The 22,201-nt window shown below is 49.0% G+C and overlaps 1 protein-coding gene across 3 annotated transcripts in view; it reads left to right on the forward strand.

Moving 5' to 3' along the window:
- The window catches only part of LOC128345187 (zinc finger RNA-binding protein-like), a 61,767-nt gene that overhangs the window by 24,456 nt on the left and 15,110 nt on the right, over window positions 1-22,201 (forward strand). For all 3 annotated transcript variants that reach the window (XM_053296759.1, XM_053296757.1, XM_053296758.1), the window contains 10 exons: window positions 33-322; window positions 1,173-1,352; window positions 2,482-2,716; window positions 4,691-4,851; window positions 6,081-6,200; window positions 8,001-8,146; window positions 10,350-10,491; window positions 11,015-11,202; window positions 15,554-15,725; window positions 19,881-20,022. In XM_053296759.1, the coding sequence (XP_053152734.1) occupies window positions 33-322; window positions 1,173-1,352; window positions 2,482-2,716; window positions 4,691-4,851; window positions 6,081-6,200; window positions 8,001-8,146; window positions 10,350-10,491; window positions 11,015-11,202; window positions 15,554-15,725; window positions 19,881-20,022 (1,776 nt within the window). The remainder of the gene's footprint in view (window positions 1-32; window positions 323-1,172; window positions 1,353-2,481; window positions 2,717-4,690; window positions 4,852-6,080; window positions 6,201-8,000; window positions 8,147-10,349; window positions 10,492-11,014; window positions 11,203-15,553; window positions 15,726-19,880; window positions 20,023-22,201) is intronic.

The following is a 22,201-nucleotide window of genomic DNA, read 5'->3' on the forward strand; positions in this document are numbered from 1 at the left end:
GAAGCTGTTCTTCTCTCCCCTTTGCTCACCAGGGTCAAACTACTCCAGCTACGATGCCACTTCGTACACAGCGGCCAACGCTTCTTACTACCAGGCCACTCCGCAGCAGCAGCAGCAGCAGCCGCCCCCTCCCACACCGCAGCCGAAGCCCATGGGGGCCCCCCTGTGGAGTGGCGCCGGCAGCGGCAACGCCAACACCACCCCTAGTGGCAGTTACAAGAAAGTGCCGTTTCCCAGCAAGCCACTCAAGCCCAAAGGCCCTCCGAAGCAGCCTCAGCTGCACTACTGTGAGATCTGCAAGATCAGCTGTGCGGGGCCTCAGGTGAGCCTTAGGAGCACAGGATGCTGCCTCATTCCAAGTCAGGCCCTTGGTCCAGCTAGCACAGGCTTGTCTGCCCCACCCAACCGCGGTTCTCCCAGGTTCCAGGCAGGAATCTCTCTCTGCCCTACCTGGAGATGCTGCCATGGAGTGAACTTGGACATCGGGCAGAGCAGGTGCCCTACCCCGGAGCTATAGCCTGGGACTCCCATCCTGGCACTGAGCATACCAAGATCTGCTTGGTTTCAGCAAGGTAGTTGTATTGAATGCCCTTAGACCAGGGATCCTCAACGTTGGGCCCCCAGATGTTCTTGGACTAACTCCCATAATCCCCAGGCCCAGTGGCCTTTGGCTGGGGATTGTGGGAGTTGAAGTCCAAGAACATCTGGGGGCCCAACGTTGAGGATCCCTGCCTTAGACCATGTTTATGCTGTTGGGCATAAACTCCCTCTGTCTCCCTCGTTGACACAAGAACAGCCCTGTTGGATCAGGCCCAAGGCCCATCTAGTCCAGCATCCTGTTTCACATAGTGGCCCACCAGATGCTTCTGGAAGCCCACAGGCAGGAGTCGAAAGGGGCATGCCCTCTCTCCTGCTGTTACTCCCCTGCAACTTGTACTCTGAGGCATCCTGCCTTTGAGGCTGGAGGTGGCCTGTAGCCGATGACAGACCTCTCCTCCATGAAGTGATCCAAACCCCTCTTAAAGCCATCCAGGTTGTTAGCTGTCCATACATCTCATTGGCCATGGTCCATGATTAAGAATATCGGAGCAGCCTGGGGACCAGCCTCTTGCCCAAGATCACCCTGGCTGAGCAGCACCCTGAGACTTTCTTCTCTCTCTATCCCCCGGTAGACTTACCGTGAGCACTTAGAAGGACAAAAGCACAAGAAGAAGGAGGTTGCACTGAAGACGGGGAGCCAGGCTGGCAGTGGCCCTCGGGTCCAGACCCAACTTCACTGTGAGCTCTGTGACGTCTCCTGCACGGGAGCAGATGCCTATGCAGCCCATATTCGAGGAGCCAAGCACCAGAAGGTAGGGGCATTGTGGGGGGAGAGGGGCAAAGAGTTGCAGCAAAAGTGAAGAGTGAGATTAGAGGGCTCCCACAGGGGTCTCTGGAGGGCAATTTAGCTCTTGGAAAGTGTTGGGCTCTTTCTTTCCCACTACCTTGATCAGAGGTGGTGGAGGGTAGGGAGTAGGCATGTATTACTTTCCGCAGTCTAGGAATCTGCATGGTTGTGTGTGGCCTTCAGTGCCTTGTCCTCTCATATTGCATTTTTAAAACTTCCAAACAACTTTCTAGTCCTTTAGGGCCCTTTATTGTCTTCCTCTGAGGGTCCAGACTTCCTGGTCACAGAAAGTGTCGAAATGCCACATCGATAGATGACACTCAAGGGCAACTCTGCCCTTAAACAGAAATGAATATTATGGTCATGCTTGTTTTACTTTTGTGCTTCTGTCAGTTCCTGTGCTTCGTTTATGCTAATTGGAACTAGAAAGCGGAAGGTTAAAAAAAAAAAAGCAAAGTAGAAAGTCAAGTTTCTTCTTTCCACTTGGCTGTTGAATTGGAAGAAGAGAGCCCGGCTTCCTCCTTTGGCCATAAGGCTCTTCCTCTTTCAGAACTGTCTTCTGCAGTTCCATTATGCAATTTCATTATTGAACACCATGAAAGACTTCGTTTCTTGAATTTGCTTATTTTCCGCTCCCTTCCCATCCCTCTTGTACTGTGTATCTTGTATTACAGGGTGTAGTTTTCTTAGATCTCCAAATTTATAAAACATCCCGTGTGCTTTGCTAGAAAAGCTGGTACCTCAGCATTGTAATGAAAGATTTTAGCAGGACTAGCTGCTCTTACTACTTAATCTCCACCTCAGAACATCTGTGGGCCCCGGTTTGGAGACTGTGCTTAGAAATGGGCTTCCAAAGCACAAGTAGCTTCTCCTTTTTCAATTCCTCCTTCTTTGGATTGTTCAGATTCCCTCCTGGCCCAAATCTCTGGCTCAAGCTGGTTTCTTCTTTGATTTGACCCTGTGGCCTCCAAGGGGGTCTCTTCCTTTCTTTCCTGACAGGTTCAGCCCCTCTTAAACTGGCAGTTTGAAATGGCTTCTTCAGGTGTGCCCCATGCCATGTCATTCTTCTGAAATGTCTAATGTGTGTGTTCCAGGTTGTCAAGCTGCACACGAAATTGGGGAAGCCTATCCCTTCCACTGAGCCAGTCTTGGTCAACTCCTCGTCAGGTCCTGCAAACGGCGCAGCCAGTAAGCAAGCTCCCCAGCCCCCTGCGTCCGCCCCACCGGCTGCACTCGCGAAGCCAGCAGTGGGGGTTGCAAACAGCACAAGCAGCTTGAGCAAGCCAGCACTGACAAAGAAGCCCACTGCAGCAAAGTTAACCTTTACAGGTACAAATTCTAGAAGGGAAGCTGCTCCAGATTGAAAAGGGGTTTCCAGGTGTGGTTTTGCTTGAGAGAGTGCTTTCTGAGGCCTTGTGTCACTGTGTTGACCTGGCCTTGTGTCACTGTGTTGACCTGAAACCAAGACTAGGTTTTCCCCCCAAGTTCTTTGATGTTAGAATTTGGAGGGTCGTCTTAAATTTGGGGTCCTCTTCCTTTTGGGTAAATGGTATAACCTATATTTAACCCATATCTTTTGGAGGGAGGCATGTCTTAAATTCAGGGTTGCCTCTTATTAGGCTAAATACAGTACATGTGCAGGAGGAGGAAATGCTAGAATGAACTGCCGGGCTTCTGACTGCAAATGGGAGTACTGTTATTTTAATACTCTTCCTTATATTGAAAGCGCCATGTAACTTAAAAGGTAGTGCATCTGCTTTGCATGCAGAAAGTCCCAGGTTCAATCCCTGGTATCTCCAAGTAGAACTGGGAAGGCCTCTTGCCTGAAACCTGGAGAGCCACTGTTGGTCAGTTCAGGCAGTGCTGAGCTAATTTGCTGGTCTGTGACCATATCAATAAAGCCCTTATTGGTTTGGGCCCTGGATACCTGAGGGGTCTCCTGCTCCCAAGGGTTTCTGCCTGCTCAACGAGGTCATCAGAGGGGGCCCTGCTCTATGTGCCGACCATGAGTGAGGCTCGCCTGTCGTGGACGCGGGACAGAGCCTTCTCAGTCTTTGCCCCCAGCCTTGGGAATGCTCTCCCGGTGGGTCCTGGCTCCCCAGTCTCATCACAGTTTTTAGAAAGCAAGTAAAATCTTGGCTTTTTAACCAGGCTTCTAAATGAGCGTTCTGCTTGCTTCCATTTTATATCTATGAGAGCCATATTCATATCTATTTATGAGAGCCAGCGTGGTGTACTGGTTAGAGTGCTGGACTGGGACCAGGGAGACCCGTGTTCAAATCCCCATTCAGCCATGATACTAGCTGGGTGACTCTGGGCCAGTCATTTCTCTCTCAGTCTAACTGACTTTACAGGGTTATGAGGAGAAACTCAAGTATGTAGTACACCGCTCTGGGCTCCTTGGAGGAAGCAAGGGATATAAATGTGAAAATAAAAAATAAAAAAATATCTTACCGTTATATTGTACATGTTTTTAAACTTTTAAATTAGATTTGTATTTTTATATTCAGTTTGAATTGTTGTGGTGTAGTTTTTAATGGTTTTATTCCATTGTGTAGTTCTTTCATGGTCTTATATTGTGTTTAAATGTTTTGTAAACTGCCTTGAGATTATTTTAATGAAAGGCAGTATAAAAATTTAAAAATAAATAAATACAATAAATAAAAGGATTGAAGATTGATTGAGCTAAGATTATGATTGGACTCAAGATAAGACAGCTTTCCATGTTTCTCTGTCCCCTAGCACCTCAGTGGAAGAAGTTCTAGCCCTGCCCACTTCCCATGTACTAATTTTCTACTTTAGAGAAAGTGTTTTACTATAGCTACTCAGAATATGTATATGCTGCTTTTCAACAAAGTTTTCCAAGTGGTTTACATAGAAAAATAAAGATGGTTCCATGTCCCCAAAGGGCTTGGGATCTAAAAAAAAAACCATAAGGTAGACACCAACAGCCACTGGAAAGACGCTATACTGGAGCTGAACAGGGACAGTTCATCTCTTTCTGCTAAATATAAAGGAATCGCTACTTTAAAAGATGCTTCTTTGCTCAGTTAACAGGAGAGCATTCAATAGTCTGACCCATCCACCCCCATTTGGAAGTGGTACAGTCCATTTTGTCCCCTAATTCAGTGGGTGAGGCAATGGAAACGTGTCTGCACACCCTCCCTCAGCTGACGGATGGCTCTCTAGGTCAGGCCGACCATCTTAACACTCCAAGTGAGGAAATTCCATCCCACCTCCAAAGATGCCATGGCCAATCAAGATCTTACAAAGCAAGTGACTGATGTTCTCTTTCCCATTTAGGAGCTAGCAAGCTTCAGGTGGCCAGCACAAAACAGGAGGCGGCAAAAGGGGTGCAGCCCAAAGCGGCAATGCAGGCAGAGCAGCTCCTGCTCGATAGTTCTGGAGATGGTCCTGGAGACCTGCTTGACGTGCAGCCTGTGGGCCATGATTATGTAGAAGAGGTAAGGCAGGACTGGGCTCCTTCCTATTGGGACTGGAGCCATTCTGTTCAGTTCCTTGAGGCTTCGTCTCTTAATCTTGACTTGACCTTCCCAGAACAGGACCGAAATCAGGGCACCATTTTAAACTAAGCCAAGGGTGATGCTTCCTATGGCCAGTGTAGAGGCCTGATTGGCTAGCCAAATGGTTTTTATAAAGTCATCTGTGCAGAGTTTATGGATGACTCTCCTATTTGGTCCGGGGAGATGGGCGTATGACTCCCAAGTTAACCAGAATGGCCATTAACGTGTGAATGCATTTTAAAAAAGACATCTTCTCGGCTGAAAATCCAATGGACAAAATGACATATGCAACTTGTAAACTATTATAACAATACAACTATGGACCCGCAGTACAATGTTGCCGTATATCCCTGTTGTGGGATGAATGTTGTTGGCTTATTGTGTGGCTGTATGCGCACATGCCATCAGCAGCTGATTAACAGACTTGGTGTGCAACCTTCTCCTCCATTCCACAGGAGGGTTCACACACATACAGATCTTATGATGATGGGTGTTTTTTGGGGGGTGGGGGGTAACCTAGAGCTAAAATATATCAAATCCTTTGATCTTTGGAAACACAAAGGTGTGAAATGGCTGGTGGGAAAGGCTTTAGACACCTTTCCCCCTCAGGAGCAGAAAGGCTTGTGATTTGCTTGAGGGAGTATTCAAGCCGAACATTTTCCTACTCTTTATGTTCGACCCCTCGTTCTGCAGTTCCATTGGCTCTGCCCACCTGACCTGTTAAGTGCCCCCTAGAGTCTACAAACATCCCACTCTATTGAGTTGCATTGGGGCAATGTAGGGTTTGTTTGTGTGTTTGCCCTTTGAGTCTCCCCCCCCCCCAGATTCTTGTGGAACCAATAAATCAGCAGGTTCCCCTGAGTTTGCTGGTACCTTCCTCTCACCCTACTTACCATTGGCTATTGTTCTTGCACTTGGAGGGAAAGAACAAAAAATGGCAGGTCATGCCAGGAACCTTGGTATCGCCCTATGCTGCCCTTTGCTTTCTCTCATAAGCCTTAGGCAGGGCGGGGATTGGAGGCAGAGAGCAAAGTCCACGTTCTCTTGCCGTGTGTGTCGCGGGGGGGCTGCCGAGCTGCTCTCAAAGCAAGCCAGAGTACAACTCGCCTGGATCCGGTGATGCCTCTGGGACCCATCCAATTGACGATATCTCCACTTCCACCTTCCAGGTGCACAATGATGAAGGGAAGATGATCCGCTTCCACTGCAAGCTGTGCGAGTGCAGCTTCAATGACCCCAATGCCAAGGACATGCACCTGAAGGGGCGGCGCCACAGGCTTCAGTATAAGGTAGGGCCTGGGGGCCTTGACGGATGGCTCTCTAGGTCAGGCCGACCATCTTAACACTCCAAGCCACACACAGGCTAGCAGGTGAGGGAGGCTGAACACCTGGCAGCTGGGATGTGAGACTGGTGGGCTTGCAACCTAACTTGGAAGTGCAGCCTGTCTCCAAAGGGTTATGCCAGAAGGCCAGGAGAAGCTGAACCTAGCCCTGTGTTCCTTGCCCAAGGCACTTTCTCAGTCTCGATTCCCTCATTTTAAAGTTAAGATAACTGGGTAGCTGGGGCACAAAGATAAGGACTGCAAAACGCAAAGGTGTGCTTATGTTAGCACCTGCCATTTTGAATTCCATCGAGCTGTTGTGACTTCCTTCACTGAACACTCTGGGAAATGGGGTTTTTTTTGGGGGGGTGGGTTTTTTTAGGGTGTTGGAAAATCCATTTAACACAATTGTAATCCTGCCTGTCTTTCACTCTCCAAAGCAATAATAAAACTATTACAATAAGTAATAAAAATGAGGTGATTCAGCAGTCGTGGGCCACAAAAACACAGGCCGGTGCCAGTGACGTTCAGCTGAGGTCTGGGACAAACACATGTTTTCAAATGGTGCCTGAAAACTAGCAATGTGGGCACCTGACAGATAGAGGGTAGTTCAAAGGCTGGGTGCTGCAACAGAAAAGGTCCTGTTCTCTATATACACACACACACACACACACACACACACACACACACACACACACACTAAGTTCTTTTCCCCTCAAGCAGATGATCTTATGTACATCATGCTTAGCAGGGTAACCTGAGCAAAGAAAGGCAGGTCTCTGCCCTGAGGAGCTTACCACACACAGTTTGACAGTGGGAACAACTGGAGAGGGAAGAGAGGCATGAGTGCTGAGGGATGCATGTGAGCAAATGGCAGTTTGTATTTGAGAACCAGTTTGGTAGAGTGTTGGGAGGCCTGAATACCAATCTTTGCACAGCTAGGATGCTCTAGGCCACTTCTGTACACTCTCCTTTGCCCGTCTCACAGGGCTACTTGGAAGAGAAAATAGGTGTTGCAGAGATACCCATGCACACAGCCCATAGCTTCTTGGGGCTGGGGTGGGATTACATAACAAATCATAAAGGCAGCTTTTAATTGATGAAACCTCCTTTACTAGCATCCCAGTTAACTGGGGCTTTCCCCCTTCACTCTTACACAGGAGGAAATGCTTCTCCTTCTGCATGCACCTTGCAAAAAATAAAGTGTGTGTTTCCTTCAAAATTTTTCCAAATGACCCTTGCAGGATTGTTGAGAGAATAATGTTGGTGGATAAGGGAAAGAAACAGGTATATTCTCTGGAGCTCTTTGCAAGAAGGGCAGGAGAAGAAGGTGGTAGTTTCAGTGGATGAGGATAAAGAGGATGTGTCAAAATCTTCACAGCAAAGATGAGTGTTTTTTTTGGGGGGGGGGTGATGAGAGAAGAGATGTCATCACAGAGGGGTCCTGAGCAGGAGCTGCAGGTATCAGTGGCAGCATGGAAGAAAAGACAGAGCCATGGAACCACAGAAATGTGTGTCATTCATAAATATGGGTCTTTATGTGGCATTTCCTCATGCAGTGTGTGTTGACCCCCAAGGCCCCCCACCTTGGGTTGGAGAAAATCGGCTACTCCACTCAAACACTGCGCACACACACACACACACACACTCTACACTTTATGTGGGTGTTGCTTAAAGATGCCTGATCTTTCAGCAGTGTTAAAAGTCTGTATACAGAGACGAATGGAAAGGGATGTCAGCACCCTAACCATGGCTTAACTCTTGCAGAAGAAAGTCAACCCAGACCTCCCCGTGGAGATCAAGCCCAGCAACCGGGCACGCAAGATGCACGAGGAGAAGCTGAAGAAGCAGCAGCTGCGGGCCTTGGTGAAGAGGCGCCGGGAGGAGGAACAGCGCTGGCACTTGGAAATGAGGCGAGTCCGCCAGCCAAGTCTGTACGTGTGTGCCTGTATGTGACTTGTGGCTTTCGCAGACGCACCTGTGTTGTTGGAAAAGAGGCGGGAAGGATAAAAGGAGGGCAAGCAGCTAGATCTCGTTCAACGTTTATTTTTGTAACATTGTTGAATCGCTCAACGTTATTATATGTATCCCGAGGGTATTTTATGTACCTATAACACACTTTATTTATTCAATTTATATACCACTTTTCATTAAGATAATCTCAAAAGTTAAAATACATAATGCAAAAGCACAGAAAATATAAAAAATAATCTCTCACTAAAAATGTAATAACCCTTACAATAATATTACATAACGCAAAGCAGCAGCAGTAAAAAAAACCCCAATACTTTCATTCAAAAGCCTGGGTGGAGAGCCCCGTTTTTACTTTCACCTTAACAACTGTCAAGGAGACTGAGGAGTGCATTTCAGCTAGGAGAGCATTCCAAAGCCTGGGGGCAGTGACTGAGAAGGAACCGGAACCGCTGCTGGGTGGTTCGAAAGCGGCGGGGGTGCCTCTTTAAGGGTGGGGGAGGGTGCACTTACCCCTCCCGCTGCTTTTCCCCCACCGGCGCTCGTTACTGTTAAAAGTCTTTGGAGCGGCAGCATACCTTCCTGCCGCCCCATTGCCCTCCTCGGCCAGAAGTGGCCGGAAGTACTGGGTGCACGCAGCAGGCAGGTATGCTGCCGCCCCAAAGACTTTAACAGTAACAAGTGCCGGCAAGGGGATAGCGGCGGGAGGGGTAAGTGCGCCCTCCCCCACCCTTAAAGAGTTACCCTCGCCGCGTTCAAACTTCGAACCGGGTCCTGTGTTCGGACCGTGTTCGGAGGCCTGTAAAAAGGCCTCCGAACAGGTTTGTGAACATCGCTACTCAACAACCGACCCTCTCTGACTATTGCGCCTGTGGAGCAGAGCCCCCTCAGATGACCTCGTCAAGCAGGCAGCAACCCTTGGGAGCAGGCGGTCCCTCGGATATCCAGGGCCCAAACCGTTAAGGGCTTTAAAGGTCAAAACCAACACCTTGTATTGGACCCAGAGACAAATGGGTAGCCAGTGCAGCTCTTTCAGAGTGGGTGTGTTATGATCCCAACGGGCAACTCCAGATACAGTCCTAGCATAAAATAACGTACAAAACAAACACATAACAAATTATAACATAACCTACAAAAGCAGCTTATGATATAAGATAAAGGTAGCAAATTACCCCTGCCTCCCCATCGCCCACGGGACACCTATGCCTGATCATATCAATGCACCTAAAGAAAGTTCATATTATCGATATAATACCTACAGATTAAGGGTCTGGTTCAAGAGTGCGGGCTTTGCCTTTCGGGGCTGTTCCCCCAGTTCATAAAGTCAGTGTGGTGTAGCAGTGAGAGTGCTGGACTAGGACTGGGGGGACCCGAGTTCAAATCCCTGTTCAGCCATGAAACTCGCTGGGTGACCCTGGACCAGTCACGTATCTCACAGCCTAACCTACCTTACAAGGTGGTTGTGAGGATAGACCTAATCACGTACCTCACTCTGGGCACCTCAGGAAAAGAGCTGGGTATAAACGTAAAAATAATTACTGCAGCAAATAGCACTTGACTCCCTGGCAGTGACCTGGCCCCAGATCTGCTCTCTGCATTTTCTCCCACTGCACTCCTTGGCTGCATCATCTGCAGGATCAAGGTGGAATGTGCAGAAGTTGTCCGGAGCCCTTTCGAGCCCCAGCACCACCTTGGAAGGCATGCGTGGAGTGCTGCAAAGGGTCGTCCTCCTCCCCGAGCTTTCCCCATAGGACTCCGTGGGGGAAATGCACCACCTATGCCTTCCGAGAGGGTTAATAAAGGAGCCCCACCAGAGTTGAGCAGACAGCAGCACTGCACGCTGGGAATGGTCACCTCTGCCCAGTGCGGCCTGTGCAGAGTGTCCGGCTTTGGCCTGAGCTGCTGCTTCCCACAGGCCTCCTGAGGAACTAGGGAGCTGCACTTGGGGCCCGTGGAAGCTGCTCTCGGCTTCCGGGCCTCACGGTGAAGAACGCGGGTCTGTCTCGCCCAGGAGGTGTTTGCTGCCTGTCCCCAAAGCAGGCCTGCTGCCACCACTTCATCCTGCCTGCAAGGGAGCGGCAGCTCGCCTGCAGTCCAGGCCTTCTAACGCGGTTCCTACATGCTGTCCCTCTTCTTCTCACACAGGCGTTATGAAGAAGAGCTCTATTGGCGGCGGGTGGAAGAAGAGCAGCTGTACTGGGAGGAGCAGCAGCGGCGGCGGCTGGCAGCAGACTGGCGTCCTCCTCCTCTCATGGGCAGGCCCGGGGTGCCCGTCCCTCCGCTCTTGGTGGGTGCCCAGATGGTCCTGCACCCCGTTCCCTCCACCCACTTCTTCGAGTCCGGTGCATCGGGCTCAGTATGGCCAACCCTGACTGGCAGCAGCTCTCCAAGGTTTCGGGCAAGAGTCTTCCCCAGCTCTGCCTGGAGAGGCTGCCAGGGATTGAACCCGGGCCCTTCTGCATGCAGAGCAGATGTACCATCAATGCAGACATCCTAGAGAACAGTAATGGGTTTTATTAATGATTCCCAAACAGTCGCTTGTTAAGACCCATAGAATACTTAAGGGGTGGGTTAGGGACTCCTAGCAGGGATGGAATGTGCCCTGGCTAGGCCCCCCCTCTCTCTCAGCTCCCCCCGCTCCCCCCAAGGGCCTACTCTACCCCATCTTCCATCCTCTTCTCAGGCTTGAAATACTTGGCTTTGTGTGTTTTTGTGACTTCAGCAGTGAAGATCCTACTGAAATGCATTTTCTGTTCTTCTTTTTCTCCTTCCAGATTGCTAGTTAAAGTCTGTCATTTTATCTCCCTCAGCCCACTCGGCGGCCAGACTCTTCCGATGATCGTCACATCATGACAAAGCACTCCAACATCTACCCAACAGAGGAAGAGCTGCAGGCCATTCAGAAAGTTGTGTCGCACTCTGAGCGTGCCCTTAGGCTTGTCTCTGATTGGCTGACAGAACAGGAAACAGAAAAAGAGGAAGGAAATAAAGAGAGAGGGTAACACCAGACACAGCCCATCCCTCCAGGGGTATTTTCTGGTACTTAAGACATGGTCAGGCAGGTAGTGATTGTACTTGCCGGTCCTTGTGCTGTCAGGATCCCTGAGAGGGTGTCTAAAAAATTATGGTTGCTCAAAAATGACATGTGCATTACCAGCTTTTGGCAGCCACATGCTCTGGAGAATCTCATCTGCTGGGAAAGGTGATATAGCCACCCTTTTTGGTTCTCCACAGTTGATAGTCAGAGGCCATATCTCAGTGGCAGAGCATCTGCTTTGCATGGAGAAGATCCCATGTTCAATCCCTGGCAGCGTCTCCAGGTAGTGCTGGCAAAGGCACTTGCCTGAAACCTTGGAGAGCCTCTGCCAATTGGTGTAGATGGTACTGAGCTAGCTGGACCAGAGTCTGACTCGCTCAGACAGCTAGGCAGCCTCCTACATTCCTATGTACATTCTCTTGGATAGTGTTCACTACCTCAGCTGGAAACAGCAGCAATTTGCCCCCATGAAAATTGATCAGATTTCTGATTGATCAGATATATTTCCATTGGTAAATTGATTAAATCTCCTTAGATCTGATATTACCGGAGCAATCATTCTGAAACAAAAAGCATGTTTTGGGTGGCATCTAAATTAAATGTTGTGCATGCAGAATGTCTTTGCTTGTGCAACGGAAAGGGCAGTTTTCAGCAATTCTCTCTTTCCTCCACAGCTCTCTGAAAATCTGTTCCTGTGAGTCCTCTCACCCTCAGCAGCAGATTTGCAGAGGGCTGCAGAGGGGAAAGAGAACAGCTGAAAATCCCCCACCCCAACCCCTGCTTTGCCTAAGAAGAAAATCCCACCTGGACTTTTTTTCTGGATGCTACTCTTTGTCTTGCTTGGTGCATGGCTGTGTCGCCGCAGGTGCCATTGCATTTCCTCTTCTCGGAGGGTAACCAGCACCTACAGTTCGTAGAAGTGCACTTATTTCTTTCAGAAAGGAAATTTGAATGTTGGGTGTTACTTTAAAAAAGTTTCTTTATGGATCAATCCATGGAAGTTTGCAGATTTGATGGTTTATTCCACTTCAGTCCCAACCTTCCACTTGCCTCCCCTCATTTCCGTCTACTTTTTTAGGAGAATTGGTGCAGCCTAGTAGCAAAGAAAGTTGCAGGGTTGAATCTCTCATCCCTGCTGTGAACTTGCTGGATGACCTTAGGCAAGCTGCTGCAACATGGGGAAATTTAGGACCAACAAGCGGAAGTACTTTTTCACACAGCGCATAATTAACCTATGGAATTCTCTGCCATGGGATGTGGTGGTGGCCACCAGTTTGGATGGCTTTAAAAGGGGCTTAGACAGATTCATGGTGGATAGGTCTATCCATGGCTCCTAGTTTGGTGGCTGTGAGCCATCTCCAGCCTCAGAGGCACGATGCCTCTCAAGACCAGTTGCAGGGGAGCAATAGCAAGAGAGAGGGCAGGCGCTCCCCTCTTGCCTGTGGGCTTCTCAGAGACGTCTGGTGGGCCACTGTGTGAAACAGGATGCTGGAGTAGATAGATGAGCCTTGGGCCTGATCCAACAAGGCTGTGTTTATGTTCTTATGGTGATCAGACTCCTTTGCTTCCCTTAGCAGGTTTCTTGTAAGTATAATGGCAAGATACTGAAATCTTCCAATTACAATATAATTATTACATCCCTCTAATAACAGCTTTAATCCATGACGCGTATAACACGAGATATACAGCGATATACAGGAGAGCCAGCATGGTGTAGTGGTTAGAGTGCTAGACTAGGACCGGGGAGACCCGAGTTCAAATCCCCATTCAGCCATGAAACTAGCTGGGTGACTCTGGGCCAGTCATTTCTCTCTCAGCCTAACCTACTTCACAGGCTTGTTGTGAAAGAGAAACTCAAGTATGTAGTACACTGCTCTGGGCTCCTTGGAGGAAGAGCGGGATATAAATGTAAAAATAATAATAAATAATAATAATAATACATTTTAGGGGGGAAGGAGGCATTTTTCAAGTAATACCTGCTGCACAGAGCCGCTTCTTTCTTTGCCCCTTATCTTGCTTCTTGCTGAATTTCATCACATTCCTTCCTGCCGTGCTGAGGTATATTCTCTTTGGGCACCCCTCCTCTCCTCTCCTCTCCTCTCCCTGAACCAGTGGGCTCAAATCAGGCTCTGAATGATTAGATACACATCCAGTGATCTGCCTGCTAGGGATGTGCATGAACCTGTTTGGAGGCCCTCTTACGAGCCTCCAAACAACACTGGTCGGTTCAAACATTCGGTGGGGGTGGGGGGCTTTAAGGGTGGCAGAGGGTGCACTTACCCCTCCCCCTGCTTCCCCACTACCACCACCAGTGCTGGAGTCCTGTAAAATCTTTTGGGGCAGGAGTGTACCTCGCTGCTGCCCCTTCCCCTCTTCGGCTAGAAGTACTGGAGGCGCACACACACCAGACAGGCTCACGCACAATTGCGACGTTCTCGCCCGGCACTTCTGGCCGAAGAAGGGAAGGGGTGGCAGGGAGGTACACTCCTGCCCCGAAAGATTTTACAGGACTCCAGTACGGGTGGTGGTGGTGGTGGGGAAGCAGGGGGAGGGGTAAGTGCACCCTCCCCCACCCTTAAAGTTCTACCCCCACCCTTTTGAGCCACCCCCGCCCGGTTCTGTGCACATCCCTATTGCCCGCTTCCCTGTTGTCTGTTACTGTATGTGCAATAACTGTAGATGTGCACGGAACCTCCCTGCCGCCCCTTCCCCCTCTCGGCTTCAAAAGGCTTCAGGAAGCCTTTTGCGCAGGCACACGTCACGCGCGCTTCACGTCTCTACAACGTTCGTGCACATGGCTACACACGTGCGCACGTCGCAGAGATGTGATGCGCGCGCACAACATGTGCACGCGCAAAAGGCTTCCTGAAGCCTTTTGCAGCCGAGAAGGGGAAGGGGCGGCAGGGAGGTATCCTGCCGCCCCAATTGCTAACGAAAAAAGGCGCATGGGAGGGGGGAAAGCAGCGGGAGGGGTAAGTACACCCTCCTCCTGCACTTAAAGGAACCCCTACCCAAATTCACTTGAACTGTGAACCGCCCATGCTCGGACTGGTCCGGAGGCCTGTAGAATGGCCTCCGGACCGGTCCGTGTACATCACTACAGAACAGCTAGCAGTGCCAAACCCTGCCAGCCATGAAACTCTTTCCTGCTTCCTGCCAAGGCAAGTTGCAGAGCCTGTACCAGTTAGCAGTAGCTCTTCTTGTCCAGGCCACTCAGTGGCATCACCGTCCCAAGTTTGGTGTGTATAAAATATGGGAACATTGATTTTCCTCCATCATATTTTCTTTTGAAATTTCACCCTTTGTACAATATAGGGAGATGTATTATAACTGGAAAATTACACCCAATATATGTGAAGCATTTGAAGCACTTATACAAATATGATGAATATTTCTATACCACTTTTCAACAAAAGCTCCCAAAGCAGTTTACGTAGATAAATAAATAAAAATGGCTCCCTGTCCCCAAAGGGCTCACAATCTTTTAAAAACGAAAACATAGACTCCAGCAACAGCCACTGGAGGGATGCTGTGCTGGGGGTGGATAGGGCCAGTTGCTCTCCCCCGCTAAATAGAGAGAATCACTGCTCTCTGCCTCTCAAAAAGAATCTGCCTCTTTGTTCAGTTATCAGGGGATTATCACTTGAAAGTGCTGGACAAATGCTAATTGCTGGATGAAAGCAGAGAGAGGAACTGGTCCACCATCGCCCAGGGAAAGGCAATGGCCGAGCAGGGTCTTGAGCCCAGGTTAATCATCATTATTTTTTAATTTTACATATTTGTATACCGCCCAAAACTTAACGTCTCTGGGCGGTTTACAACAAAACCAAAAAGTTTACCCTCGTGTCGCTCTCTGTCCACAGCACCACACCAATGTTCTCTAATTTTTTCCATCTGTGTGCAGAATGAGTTTTGTTCTGGGCAGCAGTATCAAGGCAGTGTGCGCGCACATGCGATTCAGAGTGAGGACTCCCTGATTCCACCTGAGCGGGATCTAAAATTAACGGAGCCGACATAAAAAAATGTGTGAGCGTGCATGCCTTAGGGAACACTGCGCCACACCCTCTCTCAGTTACTCAAACCTTTTTTCAAAACTGCTTCTGGTGCTGCATAAAAGGTGGCTTCTTTGGTAGTGGACCCCAAATTTGTTCAGTGAGATCAAGCAGCTAGGGAACAACCCCATGCCATCTTCTTGGATAATGCCGAAGCCACATATAAGGGGCTTGGTAGTTCACTCAGAAACTTCCTCTTTTTAAAAAAAAAAAAGTCTGTAAAATGTAACTAGTCCTCATGGAGTTTTTTCTTTTTGCAGGAAGACAGAAGGCCCACCCCGGGTTCTGAAAGGCGTCATGAGAGTCGGAGTGTTGGCAAAAGGGCTGCTTCTCCGTGGAGACAGGAACGTGCAGCTGATCTTGCTGTCGGCCCAGAAGCCCACTCTGACGCTGCTCCAGAGCATTGCAGAGCAGCTGCCGAAACAGTTGGGGGTAAGGGCAACCCCTCTCCATCCCTGGCTGCTGTCGGTTTGGGTCTCCTTTTGCCAAACGTGTGTGTTGGCATGTGGATGTCAATATACATGATGCTTTATAGAGTTCCATGAGCAAAAACAAAAAAAGCTCACCAGGTCTCTGCCCCTAGTGAGCTTACAACTTGAAACCGAGCATAAGAAAAGCAATGGAGATGAGGGCTAGTCACAAACTTGTGGATATCTGCATACAGATGTCTGTGCACATCTGAATGTGTACCTGGATGCTGGACACAGATGGGACATACTGCTCTGTGTGTTGAACGCAATTTGTTATTTATCACATGTATATACTACCATTGGGCAGCGGAGAGAGAGCATGATGCTGAAAGGCATCATCTCACATTGCACAGGAGGAGGCAATGGCAAACCCCTCCTGTATTCCACCAAAGAAAACCACGTGGCTCTGTGGGCGCCAGGAGTCAAAATTGACTTGACGGCACACTTTAGTTTAGTGTTTGAGTGAGTGTATGTTTGTGTACATAGTCCAAAATACAATATAAAAACATAAGGGTCTTTTAAAAAGCAAACAGATGGAGCAACTCTTATTTTGAAATAGTGCATTCCAAAGCCCTGGGGCAGCAACAGAGAAGGCCCGGTCTTCTCTGTGAAAAGACCAAATAACTGTGGATCAGCAGTTTGTGTACACTGATCATACATGTGAATGCTGTAATGCAGGGGTTGGCAACCTATGACATGTGCCAAAAGTGGCATGCATGCTGCTAGTCCCAATTTGGGGCCCTCTGCTCAAGAGGGTGGTTTTCAGGGGCAGGGGGAAGAAGGGCAAACCCCAGCGGTGGGGTGGTTAGAATCTAAACACGTATTGCTGGCATAAATGGACAGCTAAATAAAGGGCAATAAGAAGGGAATATATGGACAGTTTTCACCATGGAGGTAAGTAAGAAATGGGGTGCCCCAGGGATCTGGACTAGCAGCGTGTACTGGGAGGGACCAGTGCTCTTTAACATGTTCATAAATAAACCAGAAGTTTGGGTAAGCAGCGAAGTGGCCAAATTTGCAGATGACGTGAGAGAAATTCAAAACAAATGAGAAGCTCCAAAAGGACCTCTCCAAACTGGGGGAGTGGGTGACAAAATGGTAGATGTGGTTCAATGTAAGTAAGTGTAAAGTGATGCATTTGGGGCCAAAAAACCCCAGCTTCACATATACACTGATGGGGTCTGAGCTGTCATTGACTGACCAGGAGAGAGATCTTTGGGTCAGGGTGGACAGCTTGATAACTCAGTGCTAACTCGGTGCACGGCAGCTGTGAAAAAGGCCTATTCATAAGAACATAAGAACAGCCCTGCTGGATCAGGCCCAAGGCCCATCTAGTCCAGCATCCCATTTCGCACAGTGGCCCACCAGATGCCGCTGGAAGCATTCTAGAATCATTAGGAAGGGGATTGAAAATAAAACTGCTAATATTAGAATGCCCTAATATAAGACCATGGTGTGGCCACACTTGGAGTACTGCATACAATTCTGGCCACTGCATCTAAAGAAGGACATTGTAGAACTGGAGAAGGTGCAGACGAGGGCAACCAAGATGATCAGGGGCCTGGAACACCTTCCTTATGAGGGGAGGCTACAGCATCTGGGTCTTGTTAGTTTGGAAAAGAGGCAACTATGGGGAGATATGATACAGGTGTATAAAATGATGTATGCAAGAGAGAGACTGGACAGAAAAATCTTTTTCCCTCTCTCACGTCATTAGAACCAGGGGTCATCTCATGAAACTGAAGGCCAGCAAATTCAGGACCAACAAAAGGAAGTACTTTTTCACATAGTGCATCAATAATCTATAGAATTCTCTGCCACAGGATGTGATGATGGCCCCTAGCTTGGATTGCTTCCAAAGGGGCTTAGACAAATTCATGGTCTATCAGTATCTGCTAGTCTGGTGACTCTGGGCCACCTCCAGCCTCAGAGGCAAGATGCCTCTAAATAACAGTTGCAGGGGAGTAACAGTAGGAGAAAGGGCATGCCCTCAGCTCCTGCCTGTGGGCATTTCAGAGGCATCTGGTGGGCCATTGTGTGAGGATGCTGGACTAGATAGGACTTAGGTCTGATCTAGCAGGGCTGTTCTTTATGTTCTGGCATGCAAAAACCTTAAGTTAGGGTGAATAAAATACCACTTTCTAAAAGGTTGCTAGCCCGTGCTATAGTGCACAAATATTCTGAGGGTAATAAGTAATGAATGTGAGCGTATGCTTTAAAACTTGGTTATACTGTAGTTGGGGCTGAGAAATTGGGGCTTGTGTCCAAGTAATGTTCTTTCCTATTTCCCTCCCCCCCCCCATCTTTGTGTGGAATGAGTTTTGTTCTGGGCGGCAGTATCAAGGCAGTATGTGTACATGTGCATTCAGAATGGGGCTTTCCTGATTCAACCTGAGCGGGATCTAAAACTAACTGAGCATCCATCCAAAAGCTTGTGAGTGCATGCACATGTGCACACCTTAGAGGGAACACTGTGCCCAAGGCTATATGGGAAAGGTGAATTTTGAATGGAATTTGGAGAAAGGGAGGGAGGCGCCTTCATGTAGATATACTGGGAGAGAGCTAAGACAGCAACATTGAATTGAAGAGACTGACAGAATCCTATTGGGAGGTTTGGAGAAAGGTTAACTACTTGTTTAAAATTGCCCACTTGCTTGCTTGCTTTTGTGGGTTGGGTGGTAGGTAGCAGCTATCATGCCCTACCACACAATCAACTATGGTGTTCCTAGGACCTGTCTCTGGAGTACAATGGGGTGTTTTGAGGTTTCCTCACTGTTCCCTATGGCCGGAACAAGCTGCACTCTGATTGCAATGCATTTTGCAGCCCTGCCTTGAAAAGCATAGAAGCATACAGTAAAAGGGAATCTGTCCCAACACAGAACACACATTTCAAACAGTCAAAATGGCAAAAGATAATCTCTGACCCAGAATCCAATGCCAGCCACAGTGCCTATGCTGTAGTAACATTACACAGAGAGAGCTGCCGTTGTCCATTTCTTGCCACAACATTATCTCGCAAACAAAACAAACTACAACTCAAGGAAGGCACCCAGATTTTGCTGTTGTCAATCTGACAACAGCATCTTTTACTCAGTGCTGAGAAAAGAAAACCACAAAATCAAACCTTCCTTGATTGAGGAGGATGCTGGTTTTCCTCCTCCCCGGATGTATCTTCTTGAAGAGACTGCAAGGACTCTCTTTGCCTCCCTGGCCCTCCCTCCAAAAGTGTTCCCCTCCTCCCCCCCCCCCAGCCAATTGGGGCAGTTGCCCATGACAATGCTTGATTTGTATGATAACAAGCCAACCAAGAAGCAAGGGGATCACAAGCCAATCAGAAGCCAGTGCCAGAAAACCAATCGGCGAGAGGAAAACAGGCATCCAAATGGTGCTCAGAAGTCCAAAACATTCCAGTCAAAACGGGTGGTTCTGCTCTGAGCTCAGAACAGGCCCTTGATTAAAGGGTGTTGTGTTCTGAGTTCAAAACAGCCTGTTTAGAGATGGCACTCAAGTTTTGAAGCAAACGTTTCACCATCGGAATGTTCTACACATCCTTATTGTGTTGGCAGCAGAGTTCTTGATAGAGAAAAGGATAGAAGTGTGCCAGAGAAGAGAAGGTGAACATCCTCAAGGCAGGAGGAGGCAGCCAGGCATGATGCAGTGCGAGTGCCCTTGTGGCCTTTGAAGCAAGAATGAATTCTGTGTAGGCTTATCGCAGAATAAAATGTGACAATCTGGTTTAATTGTCTGAGCCTGTAGTTTTGTTCAGGAGACAGATTTGGAGGGTGAGGCTATCACAATTCGATTCTGCAGAAATGATGTGAACCACCAACCTCTAGCAGCAGTGGAGGGTGATGCCTGTAGATGACAAAGACCAGATCCCGCAATCATTTTTAGGTGGGATCCCAGTCTCTAAAGCAGTGGTTCCCAACCTGGGTTTCTCCAGATGTTGCTCCCAGCAGCTCCAGCTACCATTTATTATGGCTGGGAGTTGTAGTTCAGCAACATCTGGAGGAACCCAGGTTGGGAACCACTGCTCTAAAGTCTGTTTTGAGACTTGATCATTTTCAAGCAGAATGCATGTACAGCTGATGGTTTGTCTTGCGGCTTATTTTTCCAGAAGGTGACGAATGACGGCTATGAAGTTGTGCCCAACTCTGAGGAAGCCAGTATAGTCATTGCTTCCTGCAAGGAGCCCAAAATGCAGGTCACGGTGTCGCTCACGTCTCCTCTGATGAGAGAAGAGGCACCCTCTGATGAAGGTTAGTTGGCAGTCATCTCACTGAGAGTGCTGCTGGTCAGATGCCCTAATCTAGTGCTGGTCTTGGGGTTTTTTTTCTTTCACCTGTGAGGAAGGAATCCTCGTTAAATGTGCAAATTACACAGAACTGGGGGAGAGACCTAACACCTTAGAAAATGGGGATAGAATTCAGTGGAGGCAAATGAATAACTCCCTGTGTGCACTGGGCACTCCAGTATTGGTTCTCACTGTGGCTTGGTGTCGTGCCTGACCAGCTTTCCACAAGGGCTGTCCATGAAGGTCCCGCAATGACAGAAACAAAGATGCTAAACAGATGCAGAATGAGAGACAAACAGGTCTTGCCTTTTGTACATCTGGAAGTTCAGCCCATGCTTGACTTGCCTCATAGAACCGTAGAATTGAAGGGGGCTTCATAGGCCGTCTCGCCCAGCCCCTCCCTCAAAGCAGGAAATCCAGACCCAGCCCTAACGACTGGCAGTGCAGAGGTCGTCTGCTTGAAGACCTCTAGTGGGGGGAGCTCACCCCCCCCACCCCCCGAGTAATTGATTCCATTGTTGAACTGCATTTATTTATTTAGTTTATTACATTTTCTATACCATGCAAAACTTGTGTCTCTGGTCGGTTTACAATTAAAATAATTTAAAACATCAAATCACTTAACAATTAAAAACATTAAAACATTTAAAACCCAGTATTAAAAAAAGAAAAGAGAGAAAAGAATTATTAAAAAAAAAAACATTTCTCAGTGGTTGAAACTTGTTTTGGATGTCAGAGATCCCAGGTTCAGTTCTCCCAGCATCCCCGGGTGAGGCTGCTCCAGTCAGCATAGACCAGGCCCATTCAACTCAGGCCTCCCCCCAGCTGTTTTTGCACTACAACTCCCATAATCACTGGCCACAATGGCCAATAGCCAGGGATGATGGGAGTTGCAGGCCACCATCTGTTGGAGGCCCAAAGTGGAGCAGACCATGCTTGACTAGATAGGCCAATGTGGGCTAAGAGAGCTCTGTAAGCTGCGTCTTTGAGGAGGGGCCTCGCTCAGTAGCAGAGCATCTGCTTCACGCACTCGAAGAGTCCCAAGTCCAGTCTGCAGGGCATGGAGAGGCCCCCATCCGAAACCCAAGAGAGCTGCTGCCAGCTTTGTGTAGTCAGTACTGAGCTAGGTGGACCAGTGGTCCAACTCCGCAGAAGACGACTTTTGTATGTTCACGGTTGTATGTGTGATGGGTGCAAAGAGAGCCACTCCCGCTCTGAAAAGTGCTGTGTAACAGCCATTTCACATGACATCCCAGGTCCATCTGCATTTTGCTGGTGCTCACTGCAGTAAGCATAGGAAGCTGCCTTCTGCTGAGTCAGAGTGCTGGTCCGTTTCGTTCCGTGTTACCTACACTGACTAGCAGCTATTCTACAAGGCTTCAGGCAGGAGACCTTCCCGCCCTACTTGGAGATGCTGCCGAGGATTGATTGAGCCTGGGACCTTCTGGGTGCCGACCAGACACTCTCCCACTGAGCTACGGCCCCAGTGCATCGGGCTGCGAAAGGAGATGGGCCTCTCCAAATGCTCAGGCACATGCAGCTGAACTGACTGGCTTTAACTCCCCAAGTCCCAGCTGCATGCCTGCTGCGTGTTCGGAGATGCGGGTCTACCCCACGCACAGCTTCCCTGGATGCCACAACTTCTTGAACCGCTGCTTGGTGGTGGTGGGGGTGTCCTTGCCCTGCACTCTGTCCGCTTCCTGCTCTGCCCCCAGTTGTGGTGAGGGTCACTAGCTTGGGTGGCTTTACACAGGCGTCAACGAATCCACGGGGGACAGATTTGTCAATGACTGCTAAGCTTGGTGGCTATAGGCTGCCTCCAGGCTCCGGAGCAGGATGCCTCTGAATACCAGTTGTAGGGGAGCAACAGCAGGAGAGAGGGCAGGCCTTCATCTCATAGTTGTGGGCTTCCCAGGGCCATCGGGTGGGCTACTAGGGGGAACCAGATGCTGGACTAGAGGGACCTTGGGCCTGATCCAGCAGGGCTGTTCCTGCATTACATTTGCCCTGCAAGGAAGTGCCTTCCTAGCACGTTGCATAATGGGGGGCCACCCACAGTCCCCTCTGCTTGCAGTGGGCCACCAACGCCCAAGGCATCTTCTGAGTCGTCTGACCTGAGTGTCATCCCCCCCGGTCCCCCCCCC

Source organism: Hemicordylus capensis, chromosome 2 (genome assembly GCF_027244095.1).
Source record: "Hemicordylus capensis ecotype Gifberg chromosome 2, rHemCap1.1.pri, whole genome shotgun sequence".
In the NCBI taxonomy this organism is placed as follows: Eukaryota; Metazoa; Chordata; class Lepidosauria; order Squamata; family Cordylidae; genus Hemicordylus; species Hemicordylus capensis.